Genomic DNA, 16,230 nt, shown 5'->3' on the forward strand with positions numbered 1-16,230 from the left:
ACCGATTTGTCCTTGGCAATTTATTTAGTTGGAAAAAAAATCCTGACTTTATTATAATTATTTTTGAGACAGTTTTACTCAGTGTTATGTTAAAATGATCCATAAAAAAAAAAAAAAAAATTGTAAAAACACCTGCACAGCAGGCAATATGGGGGAAAAAAATTAGACAAACATGCAGAAGGAGAGAAAAAAAAAAAAAAATAAATAAATAAATAAAAAAAAAGGAAAAAAAGCCACTGACCCAAAAATGCGGCTCAAGGATGTAAAAGACCTTGCTACCAAAAAAACTAAATACACCTGTTTGTCCTACGTTTAAAAGGAGTCTGTCACGTACCTGACTGGTTTTAAACAGATCACATTGTTCAGTGGGACACAAAGACATGACACAGATGTTACCTGTGTTTAGTTTTTCAGATCCATCGCAAGTGCCCAGGGGCGGAGAGTTTGCTGAAAGTGCCCAAGTTCCCCTGCCTAAGGCTCCATTCACACATCCAGAATTGCGGACCCATTCATTTCTAAGGGGCAGCACTTCCAGGTCCGCAAAAAATAAATAAATACACAATTGCGGACAAGAACAGGCATATTATATTAGTGCGCACAATGTGCGGTCTGCAAAATGCGGAACACACATTGCCGCTGTTCGTGTAAACTCCGGCCAGCCTTGTGGCATCATGTTTCCCTATAGCCCGTTCGCGCATAACTGCCGGGCCCGGGCATGCGTGTTCTGCCCACTGTGGGCAGAGGCACATAGCTATGCAGTGCTGCATGAAGTTGCAGATTTTGGTGCGGATATGCTGCAGAAACTGTGCACAAATTTCCGTGCAAATCTTATGTGTCTACACCCCCACCCGTGGCCTTAGAGCTCCTTAAAACGCACATTTTTCTGGGATTTTTCTGCACTGCATCTCTGGATTTGCAGACCCATCCAAGTGAATGGGTCTGCATCCGTGCAGAATCCACACGGCCAGTGCCCCATGTATTGCAGACCCGCCGTATGCGGGCCGCAATATGGGCACGGGCAGCACACGGTCGTGTGCAAGAGGCCTTAGGTTGGTCATCAGTTAAAGTCTTGGAAAACTCCTTTGAGTATTCTCCAGGCGTAACAAGTGATTTTATATGGAATTTTCCTGCAGCTCAATTCACTGTGATAAACTCATGGAATAAATAAGCAGGCACAAGAAGTGAGGGAACAGAAGGAGCCACCAAATACTGATATCTGCAGTAGTTATGGGATTAAAAGGGGTGTCGGCTTTTTTTATTTTTATATTGATGACCTAGGATAAGTAATAAATATAACAAAAGCAGACAACCCCTTTAACCTACAGCTATCCACAGGAGGTCCGTTCGCTGGGGCCCTAACGATCACAAAGGTTTGTCCCTTCTCACAGCGAGACCACATGCATGGTGCCACTAGCCACAGTCTATGTGACTGAAAGGCAGCGGAGTGCAGCGCTTGGCCAGAATGCAATCCGAAGAAAATGGGAGCTTTGGACCCACATTCGAGCAATCGATGGTGCCCCCAGCGATCAGACATTTACCACCTAGACTTCGGACAGGTAAGAAATGTCAATTGTGAGGAAAACCCCTTTAAGGCCAAAATAGAAACAAGATTTGATGGTTTCACCATCTCCATCTGAATTAATATAGTAACACACTGAAGAGGTTTGAATCATTTTTACTTTGTGGTTATGTTAAAATGAAATAGCTAAAAGTGACAGCCTGTAACACAGCAGAACATAGGACACAGTCCTCAGACTTGTACAAAAGAATCTGAAGATTTTATTCAAGTAGTTGGCATCACTTATTACAACAAGCCCAGCTTGTGCTCCACCATCATGTGTGGCTCTCCCATCATCTCGCACTCAGACGGATCTGCAAGAGAAACGGCAGCTGGTCAGCTAAAGGCACTCGGAGGATCTCAGCTTTCAGCCACATACAGGTAGCACGTTTCGGCACACACTAGATTTGCGCTAACATTTGACACTTTTACTCTTCCCATTACCTTTGAAAGGTGGCAAGAACAGTGGGCATGGTTTGGCAGGACCACTGTTGATCTGACAGATTTACTATAAATCCAGCAAGAACTTGGCATAAATTATAGCGCAGATCTATGTCAACTCATCCCAGACGTATATTTCAATATTCCGGCTGCTCCCACTAAATCTGCAGTAACCAGCTCTGTACTTCCGGCAGATGCTGCTCGGTGACTGCAGATCTCTAGGGGTGCAGGGTGTTGGACCCTGCTGATCACATATTGATGGCTTATCCTGCAGACAGGCTATCGATATTAACATCCCGGAATACTCCTTTAATGGCTCCAGGATTCTGATAATTGCACTTGCTGCTTATCTATTACCCAAATCACCCCTGCTGGCAGTGGAAGTTAGGGTGCATCCACATCACCGTTTAGCTTTCTGTTCTTCTGATACGAAAGTGTCACACTCTAGTCAGCTAATTAATTCATACCCCCTCAGCAAAGAGGACCTCAAAATTTAGACTTTGGGGTTTCATAGGCTGTAAGCCATAATTATCCAAATTATAACAAATAAAGGCTTGAAATATCTCGCTTTGCATGTAATGAGTCTCATGTGTTAGTTTCACCTTTTAAGTTGCATTACTGAAATAAATGAACTTCGCACGATATTCAAATTTTTCCAGTTTCGCCTGTAACGGGGGGGGGGGGGGGGGGGGGGGGGAAGAGAACAACAACAGGATCCTGTTGCATCACTTACATCTGGTAGAGCCATTTCCGTCAGATCAGTTTTTTTAGGGTACTTTCACACTTGCGTTAGAGGATTCCGGCAGGCAGTTCCGTTGCTGGAACTGCCTGCCGGATCCGGAAACCCGTATGCAAACAGTTAGCATTTGTTTCTGGATCTGTCTCTCCGGTGTCATCTGGAAAAACGGAATCCGGTATTTATTTTTCTTGCATTTTTAAAAAAGTCTGCGCATCCGGAACCGGTTCAATGGAAGTTAATGCCGGCATTTTGGCCAGAGAAAATACTGCAGCATGCTGCGTTCTCCTAAGAGGGACTGAACTGAAGACATCCTGATGTATCCTGAGCGGATTGCTCTCCATTCAGAATGCATTAGGATAAAACGGAAGCGTTGTTTTTTTTTACGGTATTGAGCCAGTTACAGAACTCAATACCGGAAAACTTTAACGCTAGTGTGAAAGTGCCTTTTGACGGAAACAAAAGTACCGATGGAAATGGCTCAAATAGATGACAAGTGATGCAACAGGATCATTTTTTTATTTATTTTTTCACAGGATCCTGTTTTTTCCCCCTCTCTTCTCTGATGGATCAGAGGAACAGAAAGTTGAACGGTGATGTGAATGCTGCCTTATTGAGGCAGGAGAGTATAAGGCTGCAGAAACCTTAAAAAAAAATAAAAATGATTATTTACGTGGGTTCCAAGAAGGAGCTTTAAGTTATTTCTGATGACTACATGGCCAGATCATGGCTCATCCAAGTTAAATACTACACAGTTGAGTCCCATTATCATGACCACCCGCTAATATCCAGTGACTGCTGTATTCAGTACGGACAGCAGCTAGACGGGCTGAAAGTGACTCCATAAGGTCCTGGTAGGTTGTCACAGGTATCTTAAGCCATATTGACTGCAGTGCATCCCACAGCTCCCGAAGGGGGAGGATCCACTGAGTGAACATGATGACCATGCTTAATTGGGGTCAAGTCTGGGGAATTAGGGGGCCAGGGTAGTACTTGGAAGTCTTGGCCATGCTCTTCTAATCAACACCGGACATTTATAGCCATGTCGCATTGTCTTGCTGGAAGATCCCATCTGTCTCAGGGAAGACAATCGGCATCTATGGGTGTATGTGATCTGCAAGGATGGATTCATACCAATATCGGTTGAGAGTGCCTTCCAGATGGACGAGTGGCCCAGAGAATGCCACAAAAACATTCCCCAGACCATAACGCTGCCACCACCAGCTTGTGTTCTTCCAGAAATGCTTGCAGGGTGTTTGTTCTGATGTTTCTCATCTGACACGTCCACATCCATCCATTCGATGAAACAGGACAACAGGACTGGTTTGGAGCCCCATAAGCCGATTGTTTAAGACACACGTCTGGTGGCCCCTCTGGTTCATTTTGGCGGTGAGCTGCTCGCCTGAAGCGTGTTGATCTGCCCTTGCGCACCTTCATAGCAGACGTTCACCTCTGACCTTTCCACGGCACTTATTCACAGCGGTGCCATTTGTCCACGCACCATACACTTTCACAAGCTGCAGAGTTTTAGAAATACCGCCACCCTCAGCCAGAAAGCCAATAATCATTCCTTATTACATCTCTGATAAATCAGCCCCTTTTACCCATGCCAGCAACGAGGGATGTGTGTGCAGACAGCCTATCACACACCTTATATACCCATCACGCCAGATCACGACACGGGACTGCCTTCATGAGCAACACGCCGCCGACGAAAGTGGTCATAAAAATGGAACTTGACTGTATAACTGGATGTCTAATGGTAGCCATAAGGACTCATGCACACTGACCGTTGTTTTTTGCGTCCGCAAATTGTGCATCCGCAAAAAAAAAAAAAAAAAAAAAAAAAAGGATGCTGCGTTTTTTTTTGAAGGATCCGTTTTCCTTCCACAGATCCCTTGTAATTAATGCCTATCCTTGTCCACAAATGTGAAAAAAGTAGGACATGCACTATTTTTTTTTTAACTGAAGTGAAACAGACAACGGACGCCGAACACAAACGGATGAACTATCAGCATTTTTTTGCGGACCCATTGAGATAAATGGGTCCCCATCCTATCCGCAAAAAAAATGGAACGGAGGCCGAGAAAAACAACGTCGTGTGCATGAGGCCTAAGATGGATATTTTTTACCCAATGATTGCTGGTTATCAGTTGGAGCCTTCATCATAAATTTTGACAAATCTGATGGGGAATATAGCTCTATGTGTTATTTTTCCCGGCCTAAAGACTGACAATTCAGCAGAACTCAAATGATCCCACTGTAAGTCCACTGGGCACCGGTGGTCTCCACTGTATGACAGATCCCGTTATACACTGTTTTCCATTACTAAACAGAAACCATGATGCAAGTGTGAACACAGCCTAAACAGCTCTGATGCAGAATGCGTGAGAATTTTTACCACTGAGAATATCTTCAAAGCTGATACACTCATCGTTCCCGCTTAAGGTGTCCAGAGCAATGTTAGAGCTCTGCAGGAATGGAAGACGCTGAACCTATCGGAGACACAAGACGATAATAATGAATATACATGAAAGACAGAAGGCTGTGCAGCACTACACTAGGGCTGCAGTAAACGAATATTTTTGTAATCGAGTATTCTATCGATTATATTTCTCGATTCATCGAGTAATCTAATAAGAAAAAGCTACTTAAAATAACGTACGTAATTAGGCATGTATAAAGTTATTGGTTTGAAGGGGTTAATGGAAACACTTTGGCATTAGGTATGTATAAAGTTATTGGTTTGGAGGGGGTTAATGGAAGCACCTTGGCATTAGGCATGTATAAAGTTATTGGTTTGAAGGGGTTAATAACTTTATACATGCCTAATGCCAAGGTGCTTCCATTAACCCCTCCAAACCCAATGGGCATGTATAAAGTTATTGGTTTGAAGAGGTTAATGAAAGCACCTTGGAGGTGCCTTCATTAACCCCTCTCTAAACCAATAACTTTATACATGCCAAGGTGGTGCCTGCAGCCTCCATTAACCACTCTCTCTATCTGCCTGCCCCCAGCCTCTGATCTGCCCCCTCTGGTAACGCAACCCCCCCCCCCCTCCCTCCCCAGTATTAATCATTGGTGGCAGTGGCCACAGGGTCCCCCCCCCCCCCCCATCATTGGTGGCAGTTTGCAGTTCCGATCGGAGCCCCAGCAGTGTAATCCTGGGGCTCCGATCGGTTACCATGGCAGCCAGGAGTCACGCTACTGAAGCCCTGGCTGCCATGGTATGTTAGTGAGCAGAGAGCAGCGCATTATACTCACGTGCGCTGTGGCCGGCGGTCGCTCCTTCTCATAGGTCTGTGCGGCGCATTGCTAATGCTGTAAGCATTAGCAATCCGCCGCACAGACAGAAGAAGGAGCGACCGGCGGCCACAGCGCACGTGAGTATAATGCGCTGCTCTCTGCTCACTAACATACCATGGCAGCCAGGACTTCAGTAGCGTGACTCCTGGCTGCCATGGTAACCGATCAGAGCCCCAGGATTACACTGCTGGGGCTCCGATCGGAACTGCAAACTGCCACCAATGATGGGGGGGAGGAGGGGGAACCCTGTGGGATATGGCCGGCACATTCATTGGTGGCGCAGTTGCCACAGTCCCTCCCCTCCTCCTCCTACTCTGTCCTCATTGGTGTTCAGCAGCAGCCGCGCACAGTGGGGAGGGAGAGACTCCCTCCGCTGTGCCGGCCGGCCCAGTCCTGCCTCTCTGGCCTCCGGAGGACACGGAAGCGGTGAGTGAGACGCTTAATTTCACTCCCGCTCCGTGATCATGTGATGTAACGATAAATCGATGCAGGGAAACTGCATCAATGAATTTTTTGACTCGATTTAATCTAGTTATTCGAAAAATCGTTTCAGCCCTACACTACACATCAATGAGAGAAGCAAAATCGATTCTAATGAATCAAATTTGTACAAAAATCAGTGAGGGGTGAAGTCAGCAGCTCATCTGCGCCGCTCAGGTAGAAGCAGATCCTCTGTGCTTGTGCTGCTACTTGGAGCGGGGGCAACAAAGCTAGGCGAGAGGTCTGTGTCTGGCCCCGTCAATCAAGGGGTAGGGGGGAGTCTCTTGTCAGCAAAGCCTCACTGCTCAAATCATTTTTGAACAAATTCAATTCATGAGAATGTAAAAACTATTGGCAAGCCAAAGCAACAGCATATCTGACAAACGTAAGTGGCTTCATATGACCTTATTCAGGACTAGTGTTGAGCGGAGCGAGCTTCAGAATAATGAATACTGTTCGGGGCTTCGTCTCCGTACAGTATTAGACTGTATGGGCTCCGATGAGCCAAGTCAGTAATTCACGAAGTCGCGCGTTGAATAACTTTGGTAGCTGATTTTTAAAGTGGAAAAACTGGCTTCAGTTCTGAGGTACTAGACGAACTGAAGCAGAGTTCAGTTTCAAGTTTTAAAGTGTTTTTCCACTTAAAAATAAAGTTAAGTGGAAAAACTTGAAAACAAACTCAGCTTCGGTTCGACTAGTACCTCAGAACTGAAGCCAGATTTTTTTTTCCCCACCCAAATTTTTAAGTGGTTTTCCACTTTAAAAAACAACTACCAAAGTTATTCAACGCGCGACTTTGTGAATAACTGACTTCGGCTCATCGGAGCCCATACATTTTAATACTGTACGGAGACTGATCTGAGGTTTTGAACGAAGCGACTTGGAATGAAGCATCTGAAGCTTGCTTCGCTCAACACTATTCAGGACATTAGTCCCATTAGAACATACTATCATCTATTCCTATGTTCATGCATATAAGCGTTTTATGTTTTATGATATTGCATCTTATTGTGCTTTATAACTATGAATTAACACATGTGGAATTATATACATAACAAAAAAGTGTGAAACAACTGAAAATATGTCATATTCTAGGTTCTTCAAAGTAGCCACCTTTTGCTTTGATTACTGCTTTGCACACTCTTGGCATTCTCTTGATGAGGACGGGGGTCTCCACCTTCAGGAGTCGCCCCTGGGCACAGGGCCTAGCTTTAGTATTATTATTAGGGTCATCTATTCCCCAATTTATCATTTTGGTGGACATCTTTATGCATGGACACTATAGGACTTAATGTTTGTCGTATGAATACTAAAAGATTATTTACTATTTAGGGTTATACTGTAGCTGGACTTGCAATTTTTACCTCTAACCCATTATATTCAATTATATCCATTTAGGCTGGATTTTCATTCTCTTGATGAGCTTCAAGAGGTAGTCACCTGCAATGGTCTTCCAACAGTCTTGAAGGAGTTCCCAGAGATGCTTAGCACTTGTTGGCCCTTTTGCCTTCACTCTGCGGTCCAGCTCACCCCAAACCATCTCGATTGGGTTCAGGTCCGGTGACTGTGGAGGCCAGGTCATCTGGCGCAGCACCCCATCACTCTCCTTCATCGTCAAATAGCCCTTACTTTCAAAGTTTTCCCAATTTTTCGGCTGACTGACCTTCATTTCTTAAAGTAATGATGGCCACTCGTTTTTCGTTACTTAGAATTTGTATTCTTGCCATAATACAAGCATTCTAACAGTCTATTCAGTAGGACTATCAGCTGTGTATCCACCTGACTTCTCTACAACGCAACTGATGGTCCAAACCCCATTTATAAGGCAAGAAATCCCACTTATTAAACCTGACAGGGCACACCTGTGAAGTGAAAACCATTTCAGGTGACTACCTCTTGAAGCTCATCAAGAGAATGCCAAGAGTGTGCAAAGCAGTAATCAAAGCAAAAGGTGGATACTTTGAAGAACCTAGAATATGACATATTTTCAGTTGTTTCACACTTTTTTGTTATGTATATAATTCCACATGTGTTAATTCATAGTTTTGATGCCTTCAGTGTGAATCTACAATTTTCATAGTCCTGAAAATAAAGAAAACTCTTTGAATGAGAAGGTGTGTCCAAACTTTTCGTCTGTACTGTATATACATACGCATTCTTCCATAACTTACGTGCAGTGGGACACCTATATCCGTATTCAAATATGCCTTATTTGTTATCATTGGGGGATAAATATCATTCGATTTTAACATTTTATTTAAAGGGAAACTGTCACTATGAATTCACTGATAAACCTGGCACCATGTCTTGTAGGGCTAGCTCTTCTGAATCTAATGAGATCTTTCACTTAGTGATCTACTGCTTCATTCTGGAGAAAATGTACTTTTAATCTGCATGCAAACAAGCAGTTACAAATGCACCGAAGCAGGGCCCAAGCCCCTCTGTGCACCATGGGCCCCTCCTTGTTCTTGATTGACAGAGCCATTGCAGTTATCTCACCTGGCCTGGTCAAGCAAGGAGAGAGAAGGGCTGCCAGGAGAAGCATAGGTGCAGAGTGGCTTGGGCCCACCCTCAGTGCACTTAATTGCTCATTTACATATAGGGTTAAAGTGCCTTTTCTCCAGAATGAAGCAACAGATCACTAAGTGAAAGGTATAGAGCCCTATAAAAAATTGCTTGGTATAACAGTGAATTTCCTGGTGACAGATTCCCTTTAACTATTTTTAGTTCCACTAGCGGACTTGACCATGCAATCGCTTGATTACTGATATAATACACCTCTGTACTGCGGTGCGTCATCCCTGTAGCGTAAAAACGGACAGGCAGATTATTAGGTATACGCAGCTGACAGACATGAGGGCCCCTATTTAGGCATGTGGCTGCCCTGAAAACCTCCATGTCCTCTCCTATCGAATAGCCACTACTGACCCCAGCATCTGAGGGGTTCAATAGCTGGGACAGCAGTTGTAAGAGCGATAGTGTCATATACCGATGACTCTGGCTGTGGATGTTATGGGCACAGTACCACACTGTACACTGACAGTACTAGGTGCTAACTACATAGAACAGGGGCAGCCAGCTACACTGGGTACAACCTATAGCTGTGCTATATTCCTCAATCAATTATACACATCCTACATTGTATGTAAATACACATTGTATATAATTTTGGAAATCTCTGCTTGCTGGCAGTGAATAAAATCATTACAAATGGTCTATACAGACGTTTCATCAAGGTTAACTTTTCGCAAATGCATCGACAGCCCTACATTTATATACCAAACAGTACCTGTTTTGCTGCTTTGAACTCCATTTGCAGCTTCAGTGGAGCATGCAAGCCTTGGATGTTTCGTAGAGTAGAGAAACTGACCTTCTCCTGGTTTATCTGGAACTATACAAGACCCAGTGTGTTAGTGATACGTGCAAGATACAAACTGTAATTACACAGAGGCAATTTAATTGACTCATATTGGAGGTTTCAGTCTGCTCCATCAGAGGAGGCCGCATTCCGTCTAGATAGGATAATAAGGGGCAGTGTGGAGCCATTCCTACATACCATTACACTCGCACTACCTCACGTGCCCGTGTCTAGTGGTCCCATAGATCTTCTAGGCCTAAAGGGGTTGTCTCATCTTAGACATTGGTGGCATCTTGCTAGGATATCCCATCAATGTGAGATAGATGTGGGTCTCAGAGATGGGACCTGCACCCATCTCCCGAACGGGACCTCCGAAGTGAGTGTAGAGCAGCCGCGCATGCATGTCTGTCCTCCATTCATGGCCCTGGCTCGGCCTTTTGCAGCAGTCTTATAGAGTGAATGGACTAGTGGCCACGCTTGCATGATGCGCTCTCCATTCATTCCTATAGGACTTCTGAAAATAGCTGAATGCGCTCACTTGGCTATTTTCGAAAAGCACATGCGCTTTCTGAGACTCATTCTGGAGATAAAAGGTGGGATCAGCAGCACTTTTCTAACATTGGACCTAGTGATATACCACCAATATCTTAAAGGGGTTATCCAGGACTAAAAATGCCCCCCATATGCCGGGCCCCTCACAATGAATATACTTACCTGGCTCCCTGCAGCTTCTCCCCTTATGCAGATGAAAAATCCGGTGTCGGGGGAAGCAGCCAATGGCAGGCGGGGACGAGCCTCCCTAGTTTCAACCGCAATTCTAGGGAGGCTTGTCCCTGCCTGCCATTGGCTGCTCCCCCCTGACACCTGCTCATCCGCATACGGCGAGAAGCTGCAGTGGCAGTGCGGGGAAAAGGAGCGGCGCAAGTATATGCACTGTGAGGGGCCCGGCATATGGGGGGGGCATTTAATAGTCTTGGATAACCCCCTTTAATATAATCATGTCAGAGGTAGATCTGTAGCCACCGAACACCCAAAATGTTGCCTACCCGTCTTCCAGTTGATACTTACATTTTTCTCGGACAGTTCTAAGGAATGGCTTGGTAGCAGCTCACTCTGTACACTGGTAAATCTGCAACAAAAACATGTTCGGTACCAGTCTTCATTAACAGGGGTTCTGGGATTCGAGGCGTTTAAAAGCAGCCCACAAAACTTTCCAGTATATCAATCATTAGCATTTCTCCATGCTGCCCTCCCACTACTGCCAGCACCGCTGCCTTCTCAAACAGCTAATCGTCAGGGGTCCCGGGTGTCGGACACCGGCCGATCAGATGCTGATCTATCCAGAGGATAGATCATCAGTTTAAAAAAACTGCAGAACCCCTTTAAGAATGCCCCAAGACGGTATATGTGAGCATATTTTTGCATTGTTGAATATAATTGTGAAATAACAATGTACACTATATGGTATATCAGTGCTTTCCATATGGCAATAATGTGGCATATGTCCTCCTTCCCTCAACTGAATTATGAATGGATACTTAAAAAATATATATCAAGAGGCAAATACAAGCGCAATACTCTGTGCCCGCACTGCGCTGCCTCAGAAGTTGTCAACACTTCGTATACACCCATGAATGGTGGTTTCTGATTCACCTACCCGGTTCGGAGGGTATCCTGGACTCCATACCCACCATACGCTGTAGAGAGCTCAGGGATTGGGATGCTGTCCTTCAGTTGTGAAGAAAGGGCCTTGGTATTCTGGAAAACAAACACAAATGATATCACCTGGTACTAAAAGACATACGGCAGCACAAGGCTTCATTCATATTGCTGGAAGCTTTGTGCCGAAGGCAAGATCAGGTCCAGACAGAGGGACATTTCAGGTTTAGGAGACTATCGTCTCTCCTGACATGTCATGGTGTAACATCCCTCTGTTATTCCTCTTGGAAATGTATAAAGGAACTGTCATCTAGGTGTCACCAGTTGGGGCTGTGTCTTTGCACAGGCTCATATAGTCAAATCAGTGATGCCAGTGGCAGACTGTGTAAAGAGGCGACTATCTGACAACTGAGTGTAAGGCCGGGGCTACACAGTGATGTTAGCCATGACACCCACTGAATGACCAAGGATCGCTGTGTAGCAGTACCGCTGTAGAACTGAACGGGTCTCAAGATGCCGAGACCTCAGAATCACAGAAAACACAACACTACTGGATTCTTTTTTCCAGTTCTGGTGTCACGGCAAAATGACAGTTGTGCTCCGGCCCCGTTCCGTTGTATGGCTGCACCGCTATGCAGCAATCCATGGTCACACAATGGGTCTTATGGCCAAGATGACTGTGTAGCCCCGGCCTTAACATTCCCCTGGTCAACTAATTCACACATTTCCAGGAAGAATAACAGAGTAACGGCATAATGTGGCGCAACAAAACACATGGCTAAGAATGGGTATTCCAATTGGAGTAGAAGCAATTACAAAAACAGACATTTCAGGAAAGGTAATGGTTCCCTTCTGATGGGGTCGGGCACTAAGGTTATGGTTTTTACAAGAACTGTTTACATGGGGGCAGAAAGAGTTAAAGGGGTTGTCTCACCTCAGACAATAGGGACATATTGCTAGGATACGCCCCTATTGTCTAAGGCTACTTTCACACTGGCGTTTTGGCTTTCCGTTTGTGAAATTCATTCAGGGATCTCAAAAGCGGTCCAAAACGGATCCGCTCAGAATGCATCAGTTTGCCTCCGGTCAGTCACCATTCCGCTCTGGAGGCGAACACCAAAACGCTGCTTGCAGTCTGATGAAACTGAGCCAAACTGATCTGTCCTGGAACACAATGTAAGTTAATGGGGACGGATCTGTTTTCTCTGACACAATCTGGCACAATAGAAAACAGATCCGTCTCCCATTGACTTTCAAGGGAGTTCATGACAGGTCCGTCTTGGCTATGTTACAGATAATACAACCGAATCCATTCATGATGGATGCATGCGGTTGTATTATTGTAACGGATCCGTTTTTGCAGATCCATGACGGATCTGCCCAAAATGAAAGTGTAAAAGTAGCCTTATAGGTGCGGGTCCCAACACTGGTGGTGGGACCCGCACCTATATCGGGAATGGAGTCCCAAGAGGAGAGTAAATGGAAGCGCACCGCACATAACCGGCCACCGCTCCTATTCACATCTATGGGTCCGATGGAAATAGCCGAGCCCGTGCTTGGCTTTTTTCGACGGCCCCATAGAAAATGAATGGAGGGCGGCTACACATGCGCAGTGCGCCCTCCAATACTTTTGGGGCTACATTCTCCATATAGGCGAGGGTCCCAGCGCTAGGACCTGCACCTATAAGACAATGGGGGCATATCCTAGTGATACGCCCCCATTGTCTGTTGAGCCTTTAATATAAGTCACTTACTAATGTATTGTGATAGTCCATATTACCTCCTTTGCTGGCTGGATTTATTTTTCCATCACATTATAAACTGCTCATTTCCATGGTTACGACCACCCTGCAATCCATCAGTGGTGGCCGTGCTTGCAGATTATAGGAAAAAGCGTCAGTCTCTCTGGTGGCCAGGACCATGGGAGCGTACATCGGCTAGCTTTCGCCCCATAGTGTACAAGCATGAGCACCGCTGCTGGATTACATGGTGGTCTGTAACCATTGAAACGAGCAAAGTATAATGTGATGGAAAAATGAATCTAGCCAGCAAAGGAGGTAATATGGAGACTCACAATACATTAGTAAGAGCCTTGTATTAACTTTCTCTACATAATGAATGCCATTTGAAGACGTAAGGATACTTTCACACTAGCGTTATTCTTTTCCGGCACTAGGGGCTCAATACCGGAAAAGAACTGATCAGTTATATCCCCATGCATTCTGAATGGAGAGCAATCTGTTCAGGATGCATCAGGATGTCTTCAGTTCAGTCTTTTTGACTGATCAGGAAAAAGATAAAACTGCAGCATGCTATGGTTTTATCTCTAGCCAAAAAAACTGAACACTTGCCGAAATGCATTAGTGCCGGATCTGGCATTCAAAATACAAGAATGCCGGATATGCGCAGACCGAAAAAAAATATAGAAAAAAATAAATGCCGGCTCCGTTTTTCCAGATGACACCGGAAAGACGGATCCGGCATTTCAATGTATTTGTAATGCCTCTTTCACACTTGCGTTGTCCGGATCCGGCGTGTACTCCACTTGCCGGAATTACACGCCGGATCCGGAAAAATGAAAGTGTACTGAAAGCATTTGAAGACGGATCAGTCTTCAAAATGCTTTCAGTGTTACTATGGCACCCAGGAGGCTATTAAAGTCCTGGTTGCCATGCGGGGAGCGGTATACTTACAGTCCGCGCGGCTCCCGGGGCGCTCCAGAGTGACGTCAGAGCGCCCCATGCGCATGGATGACGTGCCATGTGATCATGTCATCCATGCGCCTGGGGCTCCCTGATGTCACTCTGAAGCGCCCGGGGAGCCGCGCGGACTGTAAGTATACCGCTCCCCACTACACTTTACCATGGCTGCCAGGACTTTAGCGTCTTGGCAGCCATGGTAACCATTCAGAAAAAGCTAAACGTCGGATCTGGTAATGCGCTGAAACAACATTAAGGCTACTTTCACACTAGCGTTGTTTTAATCCGGCGTTCAATTCCGACACTGGAACTGCCCGCCGGATCCGGAAAAACGTGTGAAAACGGATTACATTCTAATCCTGATCAGGATTTTGATCACAATGAAAAAATGCATTGGAAAAAACAGATCCGCCATTTATGGACTTTAACTTTTTTTTCACATTTTTCGGGTTTAACATGCAAAAGCCGGATCCGTTTTGACTGAACACACGGGGCCGGATCCGGCGTTAATGCAAGTCAATGGGAAAAAAGCCTGATCAGGCGTTCAGTCAAAGTGACTGCATGCTACGTTTTTCTGAAAAGCCTGATCAGTCAAAAAGACTGAACTGAAGACATCCTGATGCATCCTGAAGGACTGACTCTCCATTCAGAATGCATTAGGATAAAACTGATCAGTTCTTTTCCGGATTTGAGCCCCTAGGACGGAACTCAGCGCCGGAAAAGAAAAACGCTAGTGTGAAAGTACCCTTAGCTTAAGGCCGGATCCGGATCAATGCCTTTCAATGGGCATTAATTCCGGATCCGGCCTTGCGGCAAGTCTTCAGGATTTTTGGCCGGAGCAAAAAGCGCAGCATGCTGCGGTATTTTCTCCGGCCAAAAAACGTTCCGTTCCGGAACTGAGGACATCCTGAACGGATTTCACTCCATTCAGAATGCATTAGGATAAAACTGATCAGGATTCTTCCGGCATAGAGCCCCGACGACGGAACTCTATGCCGGAAGAAAAGAACACAAGTGTGAAAGAGCCAAGACAACCCCTCTAATGTAACGCCACCAGATAATATGCCCAGAACTCTGCAGTCCGTGCGGTTCCCTTCCCCTATATCCATTATTACAGATCACACACAGGGGCGGCGCAGACATCATAGCAGTATATACATCTAATATACAATATGTATCACGTGGGAAAACTAGTTATCTTCTCCAGACACCCTACTCCTAAATGAAACGCAAAACCGACATTGCGGGGACTTAAAAGGGTTGTCCGGCCTGTGACACATCATCCAGGCCTGGGAGCAGTGGTCACAGGAACAAGCCCCTTCCTGGATCATAAGCATCTGGGAGCGGGGCAGCCATCCGTACCACACCATGAGGACACCGGGCTCCCCACACAACCCCTATACAGGACCTGCATGCCCAGTACCCGGCGGGAGACCGGTGACACAGCAACACACTGGCATCCAAACCGAAAGCGAAAGAACGCCAAAGGGACGCAAGAAAAGCCTTTCCCCTCCCAGCCCTGTCTGTACATAGCGATAAAGAGCCGGTAGCACACCGCACGCTGCTCACCATGATGACTGCAGTTCTCCGGTTACTAATGGCTTATTCCCATTCAGTACTCAAAACGCAGATTCACGTCAAGGTCCACAGCGCGTGCGCAAAACGTATTGACGTTGTTACGTTCACGCTGTGTGCGTCAGCGCGTAAGGGGCGGGGTTACCATAGTGGACCAGAGTAGTGGGGAGGGTTACGCTTGTCAAGAGGTTATAGCTGATTGGTTGTAAAGCGCTGACGCACGTCACTTCTGGTTTATGCTATGTTCTGGAGTGCGGTGCACAGCCCTGAATGCTGATTGGTTGTAAAGCGCTGACGCACGTCACTTCTGGTTTATGCTATGTTCTGGAGTGCGGTGCACAGCCCTGAATGCTGATTGGTTGTGAAGCGCTGACGTGACGTCACTTCTTGTTGACGCTATGTACTGGTGACGCAGTGC

At 45.7% G+C, this 16,230-nt stretch overlaps 1 protein-coding gene across 1 annotated transcript; it reads right to left on the bottom strand.

Annotated features, from left to right (window-relative positions):
• Positions 1-1,659: 1,659 nt before the first annotated feature.
• On the bottom strand, positions 1,660-15,946 carry LOC122933213 (proteasome maturation protein). The gene is made up of 6 exons (XM_044288063.1): positions 15,807-15,946; positions 11,537-11,637; positions 10,948-11,008; positions 9,811-9,912; positions 5,137-5,230; positions 1,660-1,872 (listed from the first exon to the last, which is right to left on the bottom strand). Exons 1-6 carry the CDS (start codon positions 15,807-15,809, stop codon positions 1,805-1,807), a joined length of 429 nt encoding a protein of 142 aa, XP_044143998.1. The 5' UTR covers positions 15,810-15,946; the 3' UTR covers positions 1,660-1,804.
• Between the last annotated feature and the right edge of the window lie 284 nt (positions 15,947-16,230).

This window comes from Bufo gargarizans, chromosome 3, assembly GCF_014858855.1.
Source record: "Bufo gargarizans isolate SCDJY-AF-19 chromosome 3, ASM1485885v1, whole genome shotgun sequence".
Taxonomy (NCBI): Eukaryota; Metazoa; Chordata; class Amphibia; order Anura; family Bufonidae; genus Bufo; species Bufo gargarizans.